Raw genomic sequence first — 15483 nt, forward strand, 5'->3', positions numbered from 1 at the left:
CTCAGCACAGGATAAAACTAAGCTGCCACCAGTGCTCAGCCTTCCTTTGCCCGTGCCCCTACATAACACTCACATATTGCCAATTATGCTTTAAACTACAGCTGTTAGGGTTTCCTTGGCCATTATCTGCAAAACCAGTGACAGCATCCAGCCCATAAAAAATACTGAAGTGTATTGAGGATCGTTAAGCCTGAACTATAAAGGTTAATTACATAATTGTAGCAAATGGTTGTATTTCCACCTAAAGCCAACCCAGCTGAGCCCAATAAAAAAGCTAGCAGGACCTCTTCCAACATTTCCAGGTACTGGCAGAAGTCACTGGTTTGCATGATAGTTACTTGGTTGTGCTTATGGCTTTGCTGTGCACAGGTCCTCAGCAAAGAGGCAAGTAGTCTGGGCTCAGGGTAAAATGCGCTTGTTTATGCTTCAGCTTGTGGTGCTGCCAGATGTCACATTTTATGCACTGGTGCCTTGAAAATAGTGCAGAGAGATGCTCTGTTTTCCTATCTGTTTCTGGTGTCCTTAGTTGGCAGGGAGCAGACAGGCAGTTTCGATGCGGGTTTGCTTTGGGGCCGGTGACTCTGGGTGTCGAGTTAGCTCTGACTCCCACGGCAGCCGCACCAGACCGGCACTCGGCAGCGGGCCCACAGGCCGCACCGGCTGGCGGCTCCGCTTTGCCGGGCCGGGGCCATCGCTGAGGAATCGCTCTGGCGGCGGCCCCATCGGACGCCAGGCCTGGTCGCGCACCCCGCATCGCTCCAGGCGTGCGCTGTGCCAGGACGCGCCTGGCAGGCGGCGGGGGCCCGAAACGGGCCCGAACTGGCAGCTGGGCCCCGCCACCGGGCCGGGGGGGGGGGGGGGGCGCCAGGGAGCGGCGCAGGCCCGCGGCTTCCACGGCGCGCAGGGGCGGATCGCCCCGCCCCGCCCACGCGGGCTGCGCCGCGCCGGGCCCGCCAGCGGGTGGCGCCACAGGGCCGCCGCTGCCCGGGCGGGGCGGTGCCCGCGGGGAGGGGGCCGTTGGCGGTTGGCCGTTGGCGGTGCCGGAGCTGCCCGCTAACGGCGGCCCCGCCCCGCCGCCGGCGCCGCCCGGGTGTAGCGCGCGGGGCGGCGCGGGCGGCAGCTGCCCTGGCTGCGGGAAATCTCTGCTTTCGCTGAACGGGCGGGGCAAGAATTAGAGCTGCTGCATCAGATACATTAATTCACGTCAAAATTACAGTCTGGGCGCACAGTCTGACCGTAAACGGCAATTATTTCCTTTAAAAATATTTTGTCTGTGGGCGGTTCGTTTTGCAGTGTCAGAGGCCTCCTGGGAGGGAGGGGATGCCGGGGCAGCCCGGGCCATGGCGCAGCCACCACTACTCCAGAGCTGGCGTTACCCTCCGTGCAGTGGGGAGCTAGCGAAGTCTTAGAGGCATAAGCTTGCTGAGATGCCATACTTTAAAATGGCATTTTAAGAAAATAGAGCTATTTTTAGAGAAAGCTTTTAGCTGACAGTACAGAATGGAATTATCTCTTTTGTGAACGTTCTCCTTTGAAAAATAATGCTACTTGCTTTAAGCCTTCATTAGACTTAACATTTTTTTATGTGATAGATTAATTTCCTGAGGGTGTTTTAAATAATAATTTCTCTGGTTTTTTGCTCTTCTGCCATGAGCTTACTAGAGTTCTTCACATTGGGCCTGTGAGGAAAGCACCTGCCACTCCCATTAATTACAGCATGGCTTAGAGACGCTGTAATCATGAGCTTGCTGTTCACCTGATGTGGCCAGCAGTGCAAGGACGAGCCTGCCAAGCCCGCGTGTGGCTAGGAGCCCTGGGAGGGTGGGTGAGACCCGAGGGTGGCCAGCACTGTCTCCCCGTGCTCCTTTGGTGCCAGACATGCTGCAGCAGGATGAAGGGTGCCTGCACGGACCTGCTGGGCAGCTGGTGCCCAAGGAGCGCGGTGGCCTTGGGGCAGTGTCGAAATGAAGTTATGGTGACACCATAACTTATGTGCTGCTATTTCTGAATAACAATCAGTTCTGCTATTTCTATCCTAATTCTTTTGTTATTTGCTCACACACGTTGAGGCATAACTACGGTGTGCTGTTAGTGTTCCTTATCCAACAGTGACGTACTCTGAGCTGGTGAGAGCACATACTGGTAGCCTGTGCTTTGCCTGTGTAGGAAAGCCCAGTTGTTCACTGAGGCACCTTCAGCCCTCAGAAAGCCTTTCAGGCAGCCATAAACTCCTGAGGCACGCAGTGTCTCACTGCACAAACACCACTTAACTAGTGTAAGGAAGCTTATACACTACACCATTACACGTTGGGACATTGCATGTTCCCACAGGCAGGAGGAACAGAATTTGCTTCCAGACTTGCATAGCTTTGCATCTTGTTCCTCTGTGATCTCTTGACCTCTTCCTTTCCCAGGGCTTTTGTGCTTGCAGAGTTAAGTGATACTCAAGGCAGTTTGTGGATGACATATTGCCTTCTCCTACAGTCTAGGACTCTTGTCCCCACTGCACAAGGATCATTTCTTTTCTGTAAGAATAACCTTTTGCAAATGTTAGGTCTTACCTGGGGAGGAATAGTGCAAATCCTACTTCAGAGATGACAGCAGGGGAAGAAAGGAGGTTAAATGTGTCCCAGAGGATCTCCCAAGTCTTACAGTGGCTTTTTTGTTCAGGGGACTAGCTCAAAGGCCATGGGGAGTCAGTCATTACATTTGCAATGGCCCACAGACTTTCAGCTACTCCAGCTCTTACCAGCACCCTTTTACCAAGCCACTCCACCTCTGTCCTCCTGCCATGCTTCACCAGCGGAGGAGAGGCCGCGTCTGGCTCCTGCACCGAACCTGACACCTCCATCCTTCCCCTCCACCTTGTCTCCAGTGCTGAGACCCAGCTCCAGCTGGTCCCATGCTAGCAGAGTGGATGAAGTTCTGCAAGGACAGAAGCAGCAGAACTTGGGTACGTGTTTCACCACCCTGGCAAGATGTCAAGTTCCTCCTCCGGAGCAGAGCTATTTTCCCCTAGTCTCATACTTGGAAACAGTTTGCTATGAAGCTTAAAAAGAAAAGGTTGAAAAAACACTATCACAAGGCAAACCATAAACATGAAACTTCTGATAAAGCAAGTGAAATTTTGTGAAGTGCCAGGCAACTGAGACCAGGGTCCTCACTGAGACGTGTTAATGACAGGCAAATTACTCAGCCCCGCCTCAGATACTTTGCAGAGCCTATAGGAACAGGCTACAGGAACAGAATACCACAAGGTAGTCTACACAGGGACTTTGCAGCACAGTAGCTACTTGTCCTATTTTCACTTTCACATGTGGTAAGCTTATATGAAGTCCTTGTTCATACTCTTACACCTTCTTAAACATACCCCAGCATATCTTTGTCTCTTAAACTGCTCTCCCTTCTTCCAGGTGAAGCACTCATTGACTTGTTGAATTTTTGTTTATTTATTTAACTATGTTGAGGCAAATACCAAAATATAGTTCTCAGGCACTCAGATCCAGAAGTATCAAGCTGGTCATACTAATATCCAAATGAGATTCTGATATAGCAGTATGATAATTTTGGTCTATCCCCAAAACATCCATGTAAATAATGCATGCACACTAAATACATTGTTGCTTTCACCTATAGCTTTTGTATAGAATCCTCTCAGGTGGTTTCATCCCACATGGACACTTTATACTATCTTAGCATAATTGTAACAATAACCACATGGAACTGGCCATCATCAGACTGGCTCGCTCCACTACACCTATATTACACACAGACAGTTTGACCTCATAGAAAAAAGGAACTAAAAGCATTTTAAAAGACTCAGTGCAAAGGCTGCCAGAACAAATATAATTTAACTTCTGAAGCAGACAAGAGACTACTAAATATGAACATGTCCCATGGTCTGAGCCAGGAAGGTTAGTTCAGCGGGGCTGCAGAGTGTGTGAGCTGAATTTAGTCAGGATGAACTATGATAGGAAAGTCATGATTTCATTATTATTCCTAGATCAGTACTTGAAACTGCACCTTATAATCAACCTCTGAGATCAGCTTTCTGAAACAGGTATCTATTCAGAGTCAACAGCGGACAGTCACAGCCTTGTTTTGAACTGTACTTCCAGCTGATCATAAATTCACCTTCATATGCATGTATTTCTACTGATGGGATAACCAAAGCAGCCTGGTGGCTGAGGTACAAATAACCCCCATCTAAATGTGCTTGTAACCTATAATCAGCTTGATATGCAAATTAACAAACATGCTCAGCCTGTCACAGGACTTTAATGTTAAAACTTCTAGCTGAGCTAAACTTCTCATCCAGGATGGACAGGAGATAGGTAGGACGTGAGCTTGGGGGTTTTTTATATTCCAATGATAGATCATTTTACACAAAACATTCCACATTGCATATTCTGGAGACAGACAGGAAATTAAAGACTGTATCTAAGAGTCACAGTGTATATTTATGAAAGGGCACAATTTAATTTCCAGGTAGCAGCTAAATTCTTGTATTTCCTAATATGTAAATGCTTGTGTTTAAAGTGCCAATATCCTCTTATGTTTTTAGCAATTTACATTACAGTGAAAAACCGCAAAAAAAGAAAAAAAAACACACCAAAATTTCCTCTCTTTAAGAAAAACTTGTGGGAATTCCCACAATTACATGTGACTTACAGGAAGAGAGAACAAATTACACAGCTTTGTTAACAGACTCTTAACTTCCTTTAAAGGGCAAGAAGTAAATGTTAAGACTTCAGGGTAAGTTTTCCACATACAGACATTTCAGAAAGGAAACATGATAAATTGCTGATGGTATCCACATGAGGATTTTATTTTCTGTACAGTTCTGGACTGAAAATATATAAAAATCCTATTATGCCAGGTTTTAGAATGAGACCAGCTGAAGTACCAGGGGTTCAAAACAGATTGCAGACCCCTCAGTGAGGCATCTGAGCTCCCTTGTAGTGCACAGGACAAAGTGAGAGCTACCTGTGCAGGAACCACATCTACCTACACAGAAACCAAGGACTGGCCTAGGTCCTTTGCCTTTGCTCGTCCCAGGGCTATAAGCGAACACTGTCCTAGATCCAACACCCAAATCCTTTCATTAGGTGCTTGTAACCAACACTAAGCAAAGTTATTTGGTTTGGCCGGGGGGGGGGGGGGGGGAAGTGTTGGTGTATATTTTGGAAGGGGATGGTAGAGATGGTGGCTCCTGTTTCTGTACAGTAGTTTAGCAAGTAAAGCAACCCGTCCAGGAAGTTGAAGCCTGAGAGCCGCTCTCAGTCTGTGAAGGGTGACTTCAACGAAGACTTTTTCAGAATCCAAACTCCAAAGACATCAGGAAAGTTCAAATTCCAAAAAGGAAAAAGCTGTTGATGCCCAAATCCCACTTTTGGACCATGCTTTTAGATCCACTCTAGATCAAAGTAATTGGCATTTTGTCACAAAGGAAAAAAATAAAAAGATGGGTGTCTGCTCCATTGTGGGGTCCTATTGCAAAACTTGTGTGAGGTTGCAAGCGAGGCGAGAGCCCTGGTGTGCCCTGCCACAGCTCGTCCCCTCTGGCTTCCCAGCACAACGAGATGCTCTTGGGAGTCTGTTGGCATAGGGCATTGAATGTCAGCCTATTCTTGCAACAAATGAGGAAAAACTTCCTGAAGGCCAGGAGTTACTCATGCCATTACCAGAATCTGCTCACCAGCAAATAAAAGGAGCAATTTCCCGAGCTGCTTCCCACATGCAATTGTGTGAGCACACACAGTTCTGACTTTCAGTAAAAAGTCAAAAGCAAGCCTAAGCTCTCCTGGCTTTATCCACTGATACAGACCAAGGGCAGTCACATCAACAGCTGCAGCTCAGAAGCGGTTTAAAAGCCTAACACATCGCAGTGCTCGGCACCAACTTCGGTTTAAGATCGGGGTTTCCTACGGGCAGCTCCGAGGGCAGAGCGGCGGCCCCCCTGCCCCTGCGTCCCCACCCAGATCTCGGAAACAACCGGGCTCAGCCGCGGCCCGGCAGCGGGGCACCCGTCTCGCACGTGGCCGGCAGCGCTGTGTCACAAGCCTCCACAACGCCACCGCCGCGGCCGCCCCCGCGGCCCGCGCTGCGGGCAGGGGAGCAGCGGGCTGACAGGAAAACACGGCTTTCGGCGAGCTCCGGGCCTGCCCCAGCGCACCTCGGGCACGGCCGGCGGGGACGGGGGTCAGCGGCAGCAGCCTCCGCTTGTTTTTAACACGTAAGGCCAGCCCCGCTGGGAGCCTCGCAGGGGAAGCCCCTAACTGCCAGGCTGAGCGTGGCTGAGCCGCTCCGCGCAGTGCGTGTGCAGACGCAAACGCGCCCTCGGCAGCAGCGCACGCGGCCTCCCAACCACGGCCAGCGGCGCCGCGGGGCCGCCCGGGGCGGGGCCGGGTGGTGCGAGGGGCGCGTCTCCCGCCCTGCCCCTCCGCGGCGCGTAGCCCCGCCCCTGCGGGCCCCCGCGCGGGGAGGTCGCGGCTCCTGATTGGCCGCCAGCCTGTGGGGTGACTGGGGCCGCTCTGGGTCGGGGGGAGGGGAAGGCAGGAGGGAGCCCGCGACCGCGTTGCACGCCGGGGGCGACAGGCGACTGCGCGGGGAGGGGGGGGGGTGCGGTTCCCAGCGCCCCTCGCGCCGCCGCGAGGGCCGCTGGGAGGTATAGGCACAGCACGGCGGCTCGGGCCGGGCGGACTGCGGCTCCCGGCGAGCCTTGCGCGGCCCCGTGACGGGGCGGGGGGCAGCGCTGCGGCAGCGGCGGAGCGGACGCCCTGGGCTGGGAGCCGCTGCGCCTGCCTCTGCCCTATTGTGTGGCGCGGCGGCGGCCCCGGTGCCGGCCGCCATCTTGTGCGCAGCGGGGCTGCGCCGCGCCGCCGCTGCCGCAGCGTCCGCCTCGGCGGGGGCCTCGTCTGGCGGGGCCGCGGCCGCCCTCCTGCCTCGAGGGGCCGCGGCGGCGGGCAGCCCCAGCGCGCCGGAGCGGGGCCGCGCCCCCGCTGCGGGGGCTGCGGAGGGTGGGCGCCGCCCTGCCCCGCTCCGATCCGCTTCGCACCGCGCCCGGGGACGGGCTTCCCCGCGGCGGCCCCGGAACTGATGCCCTGCCCCGCCTAGAGGCGCAGCCCCGGCTGGGCCCCGCCGCGCCTGGCCGCCAGTGACGGTTGCCGCCATCGCTCTCTGCTGCCCCCCTTTCCTTTCCGATGCCTCCGCTGGACGAGGAGCCGCCCGCGCTGCCCGCCTCCGTGGCGTAGCCCGTCCGCGCCGCCAGCCCCGCTCTGACGAGCCGGGCGCCCACTCGCCGCCGGCGCCGGTCAGGAGACGGGGCGGCAGCGCTGAGCAGCCGCCGCCGGCGCGCCCGCCCCATCAGGCGAGGGCCGGGCGCCCACCCCGCGGCCCGCGCCTCGCCGCCGCCCTCCTCAGCCAGCGCAGCCCGGCGGCCGCTGCTGCACCATGAAGATCAAGGATGCCAAGAAGCCATGTAAGCCCGAGAGCTGCTGCAGCCGCGTTCGGCCTTCCTTGCCGTAGGGAGGAAGAAGCTGTCGTGGTGAACACGATGGGGAGGGGGTTTCGGGAAGCTGGAGCTTGTTTTTCAGGTGGTTCTGATTTATGAGCTTGGAAGCTGTCTGCCTGCTGAGCATTTTCCTGCTCCTCTCTGTCACTTTTAAGTAAGATTTCAGAGTTCAGGTGGTCCTGCCGATCTGACGGCTTAAGTCTCGTGTTCGCAGTGGAAGAGTTGCTTCTTTTTGAATAGAAAGTAGCCCAAGCAGGGTTTTGAGAACATATTCTCTTGTTTTTGAAGTGGGCATTTCATCGGTGTTACTGAGCACTGTCCATGTGCCTGCAGTTGCTATAGTTCTGTTTTTTAAGGCCTTATAAACTTCTAATTTTTAGAGAGAATAATATAATCTTAAGATCTTTGGGTACAGTTATTCTGAAGTATGATTCATGCTTTCCTTTAATAACACTAACTGTAATATCTTTTACTTTTTTTATATATTTGAATTTGTTTTGGAGGGCAGAAACAGGTTTCAGGCTCAGGTGAATGCAAACAAAATGTCTAAGACTGACTACTAGTGCCCTCTGTGGGAAAAGGGAATTTGATTTTGATCAAGTAGCATATAGATGAGGACTCTTTTCCCTGTATAACAGGTACACAGATGTGTAAGTCACAGGTTTATGCAGATTAGGTAGAGCTATCAGAGTTGCACAGAAGGTGTACCTTAGCTGAAAGGGATGTAGATATTACTCTGCTGACTTAAAGTATTTTTTTTTCTTTTCTTTTTCATCACACTTAAAGACTGTCTTTAGGGTGAGTTCCTAAAAGGGGAAAAAATGGTTATTCCTGAAGAACTAGACCTAATGTTATTTTCATTCTGATCTAATGAAAAGTATGAAACTGAAAAGTTAAAATATAAAATGTGTATATTCCAAGTATATTGCTTGAACAGCCCAACAAGAACAAATCATTGAGCATGTATGTAATACAGGAAGTATTAGTATGTTTCTGGAAGTATCTGTAAGTATGGAATTGAGTTAGACTGTGAAAATATTTAATGTTCTTTATGATGTGTCAAGGGAAACCCTAAATATCCATCCCGTAGCATACAATTAGCTGTCACCTGTTATTAATGCCAGTGTGTGGAAATTTCTGAGCTGACTGTAATTGTGTTTATGAAAGTAAGTACAGCTCAACATTTTTTTTTTTTTTACTGCTGTAATATTTAAAGAATGATATCATGACTCTGAAGCAATAATTAGCCATAAAACTTTATAGTTGTTTGGTAATTTAAAATAGTGCGAGTATGACTGCTTCTAACAGAATACCGTTCATTTCAGGAATGTCTCTGCTGGGCCTGAGTGACTTTTCTGTAGTGGTAGATTTAAAATTTGTTGTTGACCTCTGGCATTGTTATTTAAACATGAGGTTTAACTATTTAAATATACAAAATTTGTCGTTGCAGACTTCCAGTTCTTGAACCTGAACTTTTGTGTTGGTTTTGCATGATGCCTAATACGGAGATTGAAAATTTATGTCTTCACAACCTCTGTCATTTTAACATTGCATATTCTAAATCTTTTTAAGCTGATGGCTTTTTAAAAGATAACAGCACTTAGTTTCGTAGTGAACCGTAGACTCATTCTGCAAGCCTTTGCTGCTGATTAGAAGCAAAGTATTTAGTCAAACTGACTAAAGTGGGAATATTTGAAAAAGCAGATCCACAAAAGCACTTAAGATTGAAAATTACATTGATATACATGGGGTTTGGCGCCCAAATACTGCTCTGGACTTGGCACTACCTGAAAGCTGAGCTGGGCTCAGAGAACCACTTTTAGCCAGATAATTCATAACTAGACAGTATAAGACAATTCTGGACACTTTTTGGTACCATTGCTGACTCCGTATGCATTTCTTAGAAGATGTGAGTAGTTAATCATCTCTCCTGGAGCCAGATTTGATACGGGGCGGGGGGGGGGGGGTAATGGTTAACCATTGCTTAACCAGAGGTTATTTGTCTTTTGATAAGTGCCTACAAAGTAGGATTGAGAGAATTACAGATAGAAGTGTAGATAGGCTAAAGCAATATTTAGCCTCATGAAAGAAAACATGATTGCAATGACTAGATGCCATGGTTGTAATAAAAGAGGTGATGATAAAATGGAGTCACTTACTGAATTTAGAATTTCTAATGTAGATACAATGCCTAGGTATGTTTGCGTGATTCTCCCTTTAAAATGTTCAGCTGGCTAGCCCTGTTCCTACTTCCATAGTAATAAAAACAGTTTGTGAGAAGTGTAGCTGAATTCATGGAACATGGCTTCTGGTATTGAGACTCTCGAAAGAATCTAGTAAAGAGACGTTTAAATTTCCTTTGCACATGATGGGAGGGGATAGGCATTTTTGAAGGAAGATAACGGAGGTTCAGATTGGACATTAGGAAAAACTTTTACTAAGGAAGTTAGTGTAACATTGGAAACTGGAGAGGCTGTGAAATCTCTGTCCTTGAAGGTTTCTTGAAAAACTACAGAGGTTTTAATGGGTTGGCTGGAGAAAGCTGTGATTGACCTCATCTAGTGTTGGTTATAGTCCTGCTAGTTTGAATGAGAGGATGGACTAGAAGATGTCCAGTGGTCCCTTCCAACCAACACTTGTGTGATAGCTCTTCTGGGGAAGAATCACATGAGGAAGAATGGCTTACTCTTGTAGAAGGAACTTCCAAAGGTTATTTGGGATGAAAGTGATAAATATGGGGTAAAGGTGATAAACATGAGGGCAAAGCATCTTGCAGAGCTACTATTCCATGAGATGTATCTTAAGGGAAGACAGAAGGGAATCACTTGGAGAGAGTACTTCATACTTGGGGGGGGGAGTGTAAGGTACCTGAGAGAGAAGGAAAGGGCCAGAACACTGTGCTCCTCAAGTGACCTTGGCTCTAAAATGTAGTAAACTGAAGGAAATGCCAAGACTTTTAATGTTTAGTATGTAGTACATGTTGCTTATTTACAACTTGTTTAAAAAGTGTTTATAAAAATATAATTTGAGAACAAATGCTTACCTCTCACTTAAAGGGAATCCAGACTTACTAGTGTATGAAAGTACATAGTAGAAGTTTGCAAAATTCTGTATTGATGGAAAAGAAGGACAAAAATCTTATCTAATCTGGTTCTACAGACAAATATAGTCATCATGGGTATGGTGATTCCTTGGAGGATTTGTGTAGGAGAATTGAGAAAAAAAAATCCATTTAAGTTGCTAGAGAATCTCTTTAAATTGGTTTTTGTGTTCATAGAACTTACTGCTTAGTCATGTAGCATACTGTTAGTTTTTATTAATCTTTGAAAGCTGATATTAGCCTTAATCTGGTGTTACAGGCTCTCATTTTGCTGTAGTTTAAATTTTTATTTCTAATAATAATACTGCTAGGCACAGTTTATACTGTATTTGTGTAAGTCTAAGATTATGCATCTGCATGGCATATCTCACTGTATTAAAAGCACTTCTGCCTGAAGAGATTGCTACTGAAATGTCAACAAAATTAACAGTTAAATGAGGAGGGAGAAGATACAGGTAGCAGTATTTTGTCTTGTATTAGCTTTACATGGTATCCATTTGTATATGTGATAAACCTAATGAGGAACAGTTACAGTAATTGCAGAGGACCACCTGCAATCTTACTTATAAATGTGGCTTTTCTATAGCATGCTAGCGATGGCTTCACAGGAAAGCGTGGTGAGTTTACAGAGTTTGATAGAGAAGTTTTCCGGTAGGGTAAATGAGAGGAATTGGAAAATCTTTGTAGAAGAATGTAACAGTGCATGTCAGATAACTTTAATGCAGATATTTCCTGTACCAAGAAATGTTGTCATTACTGGATACTCAGATTTTAAATTTTCAGTGGATTACATGGGGGAAAAAAAATTCTGGATCAGTGTGTTATCATGAGTGGTAGACTACAAGGATTAGTACTGCATTCATGTTTTTGTGAGATCATTTATGCATGTATGTATATTAAAAAAAAAAAAAAAGAAAAAAAATTATTGCATACCTTACCCTGGACATTTGTCCAGTCCATCCTTAAACTTCTGCTTCCAGGACTTCCATGAACTTCCTAATGAAATCATCCCAGTTAATAGCAGTGATTATGTCAGGCTAAATAGTGAGAAAAACTTACAGCTCTCTTTAACAGCCAAGTTTGTTGCTGTTTGCCTTCCTACTAGGGAATATGTCAGAGATTTCATCAGTCTAAAACTTTTACTCCTGTTACTTGTTCCCCCCTACCCTGTCATTTACTTTCTAGTCCAGCAGTTTCAATTATGCTGCTGGGAAGCTTCTGGTAACTGGAGACAAATATAATCTCCAAGTGAAAGGGGGCAGCTGACAGTTTCTTTGCTTCTTGGACCAGGCAAGCTGTGCCAGGCTAGGCAGGGGTGTTGGGTATGGAGCACCAGGCCATTATGGACTTATGTGCAGGGAGCGTTTCTGAATGTATTCCAGAGTGAGGGTGAAGAGGAGGGAAAGAAATAGGGCAAACAGTTTGAGAAACCTCAAGAAATGCTTTGACGTATCTTCTTGGTCATGCTAGGTCTCTTTATTTTGTTTTCTCTCCTGGAGGCTTTGTGTTTTGTTTTGTTTTTTTAATGTGTTTTCCGAGATAGGAAACGGTAATCTAGTTGAAACCTTGCCATAGCCAAGCAGAGTGGAATAATTACTTTTGTTTTGTATACGATACTCTTTACATGTGATCCTAGAATAAGATTTGCATTTTTACCTCGTGTTTGTTATACACATCCTTGTTTGTGCTTTGGTAATTGCAATATAGTCTGCTACCACAGCATAATATTTTATGTAAAAAAACTACAGCTAGCAGAATACTCAGTTAAATTTTAATCTGTTATTTGTTTTACAGACTTGACTTTATTTTGTTGAACTGGATTAACTTTTGAAGCTGTATTTTGTAGCCAAAATATGCAAATTTGGGGTGGCTGTTTTTCTTGCCACTGAATTGCTGTTTGTGTACGTTCAACGTAAATTCTGAAATGACATGTTGAGTTTCCAGTATTCAGCTGTAGAGGAAGGTTAGATCTTCTGTTAGGAATGTTGAATTCTACCCAGCCCAAATCTAGTATATGAGGGACTTGAGGTATTTAAACCAAAAACTTGCTACAAAAGTGCCTAAGCAGAGAAACTCTCAGGTATCTGAAGGGCTGAGAAGAGTTGAAATACAATTTTGTTCTCTAGACGCTCGTATGTGCACATCTGTGTAACATTAGTACAATAAAGGAAGCTCACTTTCTAGCCATAATGTTGAAATGTCTTGATTTAGCAGGTCAAAGATCTTAGGTGTGCTTTCTCCTAACTTGTCCTATTAGACACACTGGTCTCTTTAGACTTCAAGCTGATTTAGGTGTTACAGTTTCCCATTAATCTTACTCTGTTATATGCAGATCATAATTTAGGCAAATACCAAAAGCAGAAGAATGTGTACGTGGTACATAGAGGAAAATGTATTTAGAGAAATGGCAAGATACACTTAGTTTAAGTTTCTGTTTTTTAGCTCAAACTGTAAAATAGTACAGTATAACAAGTTCTTCATAGTGAACTTGTTTTTCTTGACAGTTAATGGCAAAGAACAGGATCAAAGTTTTGTTATCAAAGGCTATGCTGAGCAAGATTAGGAGATAAATTTTGTGCGTAAAAACTGATCATATTGCTTGCATTTACAAAGAACTGCTGCAGTGCTGGCAAAAATAAGTTTTGATGCAATTACATGAAAACTTTCCTTTCTTATATTTTCAGCCAGTATGGAATTGTGGACTGCAGTATCCTTAATGTTTGGCATGTGTCCCAAAATTCACAGTTGGTTTTGAAGTGGTCCAACAGTCTTAAGTCCTTCTGGCTGGGAAAAAAGTTTGGAACGTCACTCTGCATGAGGTATTAGAGTTACTTACAGAAGATACAATGGAGGTCCTGTCTTTCGTCAAGTTTTGCCATTCTTATTTCTGGGCCAGTAGGAATATTAAAAAAAATAAAAAAAGAAAGAAAAAAAGAAACATACTAATATAAGCTGTAAAGTTCATGTCATTGGCATTATCCATTACTGTCAATTTTTAAAGTAAAACAGCACAACATTGCCTTTAGGCATTGTTTGAGCCACAAGAAGTAAGTGAAAGGTTTTGATCCAAGTATAGTTTGTGTGGAAAATATAAGCTACCTTACAAAGGTGGCACAAAATCTGGTAGCCTGTTTTCTACTGTCGCTTACAGAGAGCTGTAAAAGTTTCTCACAGCAGACAACTCCCTCCCAGTATGTTAGGAATTAGTTCCTCTTCTTCAAAGGCTATTTCTTGTTAATTTAATATAGGACTGGCACAGACTCTTATTTTATGTTACAGTGAGGAGAAGAAAGCATTTCAGAGGTAGTTATATTGCAAATCTGTGTTGTTACATTCATAGGCAGGAACTTACCAGGGAGAGGAATTGTTGTCTTTAAAATTTAATTGGCTAAATACAAATAGAGTGTTAAACTGGAAAAATCTTGTTCTTGACCATATGAGGGGGAAATAGTTAAGGTGTTTGAGTGTATGCTTCCTACAGTTCTGAAAATACAGTTTTGAATCCCAAATGGACATAGGAAATCAAAATACTACTGCATGATTTGAGAAGAGGACTTAGAAGGCCCTCTGCTCTGAAGCAGAACGCATAGAAGAGGAAAATGCATCAGGCTTCATGCTTATATTGGCCGGAGAGAGATTTTTATTGTAATTATTTTCTGTTGGCATATAAAGACCTTATATGATAAGACATAAGTAATCTTAGGATTGCTGCCAAAAAATGTATACACCAAAAACCTGAGAAGTGCAGACTTAACAGAATGAATAATAATAATAAAAAAACCCCTTCAACTTGGGTTTTCTTATTTAGTAGAACTGTTACATTATTACTTGAACACAGCGTATTGTGTTAGCACTTCTGCATGGGAAGTGCTTTTCTAAATTGCAGGAAGCAGTTCTAGGAAATACTCTCAATTTGTTAATTATGAGCAGCTTGCCTCTCAAAGCCAGCTTTACGACGCATACAGAACAAGCAGTTGCTTTATAGCAAAGGTTCCTAGTTGCTGTTGCTATTTATGCCCCACAGTGGTTCGTAGCAGAGCCTGGGAATGAAATAAAATCTGGATTTGGAATTGAGAAGGTTGGGTATTGTGATACTCCTTTTGCTGTCCTGTTGAAGATGGTTTAATTTGGTGTGAAGTAGCACATTAAACTGTACATTTTCTTGCCTTTCCAAGTTTGTGTTCTGCTTTGGATATTTGTCTCTTCTGAGACAAAAATATTCTTCTGTAAAAATATTTACATATCTTAAATAGAGCTTGACTTGACTTCCTAGAAGTAGAGAACATGTTTCTGTTCATGCAGTATATCCAAGGCAATGAAGCTTGTTGAGTAAGAAGCTGAACTTCTGCTTTTCTGTTCAGTGTTCAAAGTGCAAGTGACCTCCACAAAGATAAGAACTTTGAAAAGACCAGACAGTGGATTTATTCTGTGAATAATGATTTAATTCTCTGCAAGGAAAACTTCTGAGCTCTACGTCACTGTTTGTAGAGTCTTCCTAGGAAGTAGAACAATTCTGAAGAGGAAGAGCTGAGAAGACTCTCTCCATAATCGAATACCCACAGAGCTGCAGAAAAAGCCCAGTTATACTGTAGACACATTGACACTCCTTGCGAACAGAAGCTGCAGAATGATGGATACAGTTACTGGAGTCCTCAGAACTTGATGTCTGCCAAGTTACGGGCTTCAGGCAGACACGTTTCTCTAACTAGCACAACAGTAAGGATCAACCTAATGTCTGTGTTGTTGTTGTTGTTGGTTTCCTAGGATTGTGCTGTTGTCATTCTGCTCCTAGATCTCTCACTCAAAGAAGAAAGCATGAGCTACAGATATGAATATGAAAATACTTTATAAAAAGTCATCTATGTATCCT

The 15483-nt window shown here is 45.5% G+C and overlaps 1 protein-coding gene across 2 annotated transcripts in view; it reads left to right on the top strand.

Moving 5' to 3' along the window:
- The first annotated feature begins 6676 nt into the window (after positions 1-6676).
- PANK3 (pantothenate kinase 3) overlaps positions 6677-15483 on the top strand; it is a 28862-nt gene continuing 20055 nt past the window's right edge. Inside the window, exon 1 of one of the 2 annotated variants that reach the window (XM_064520839.1) lies at positions 6677-7480. Coding sequence is in view for 1 of the 2 variants with exons in the window: in XM_026098441.2 (XP_025954226.2) it covers positions 7453-7480 (28 nt within the window). In the remaining variant the exon portion in view is untranslated. The remainder of the gene's footprint in view (positions 7481-15483) is intronic. The other variant, XM_026098441.2, reaches the window with a different exon arrangement.

Source organism: Dromaius novaehollandiae, chromosome 15 (assembly GCF_036370855.1).
Source record: "Dromaius novaehollandiae isolate bDroNov1 chromosome 15, bDroNov1.hap1, whole genome shotgun sequence".
In the NCBI taxonomy this organism is placed as follows: Eukaryota; Metazoa; Chordata; class Aves; order Casuariiformes; family Dromaiidae; genus Dromaius; species Dromaius novaehollandiae.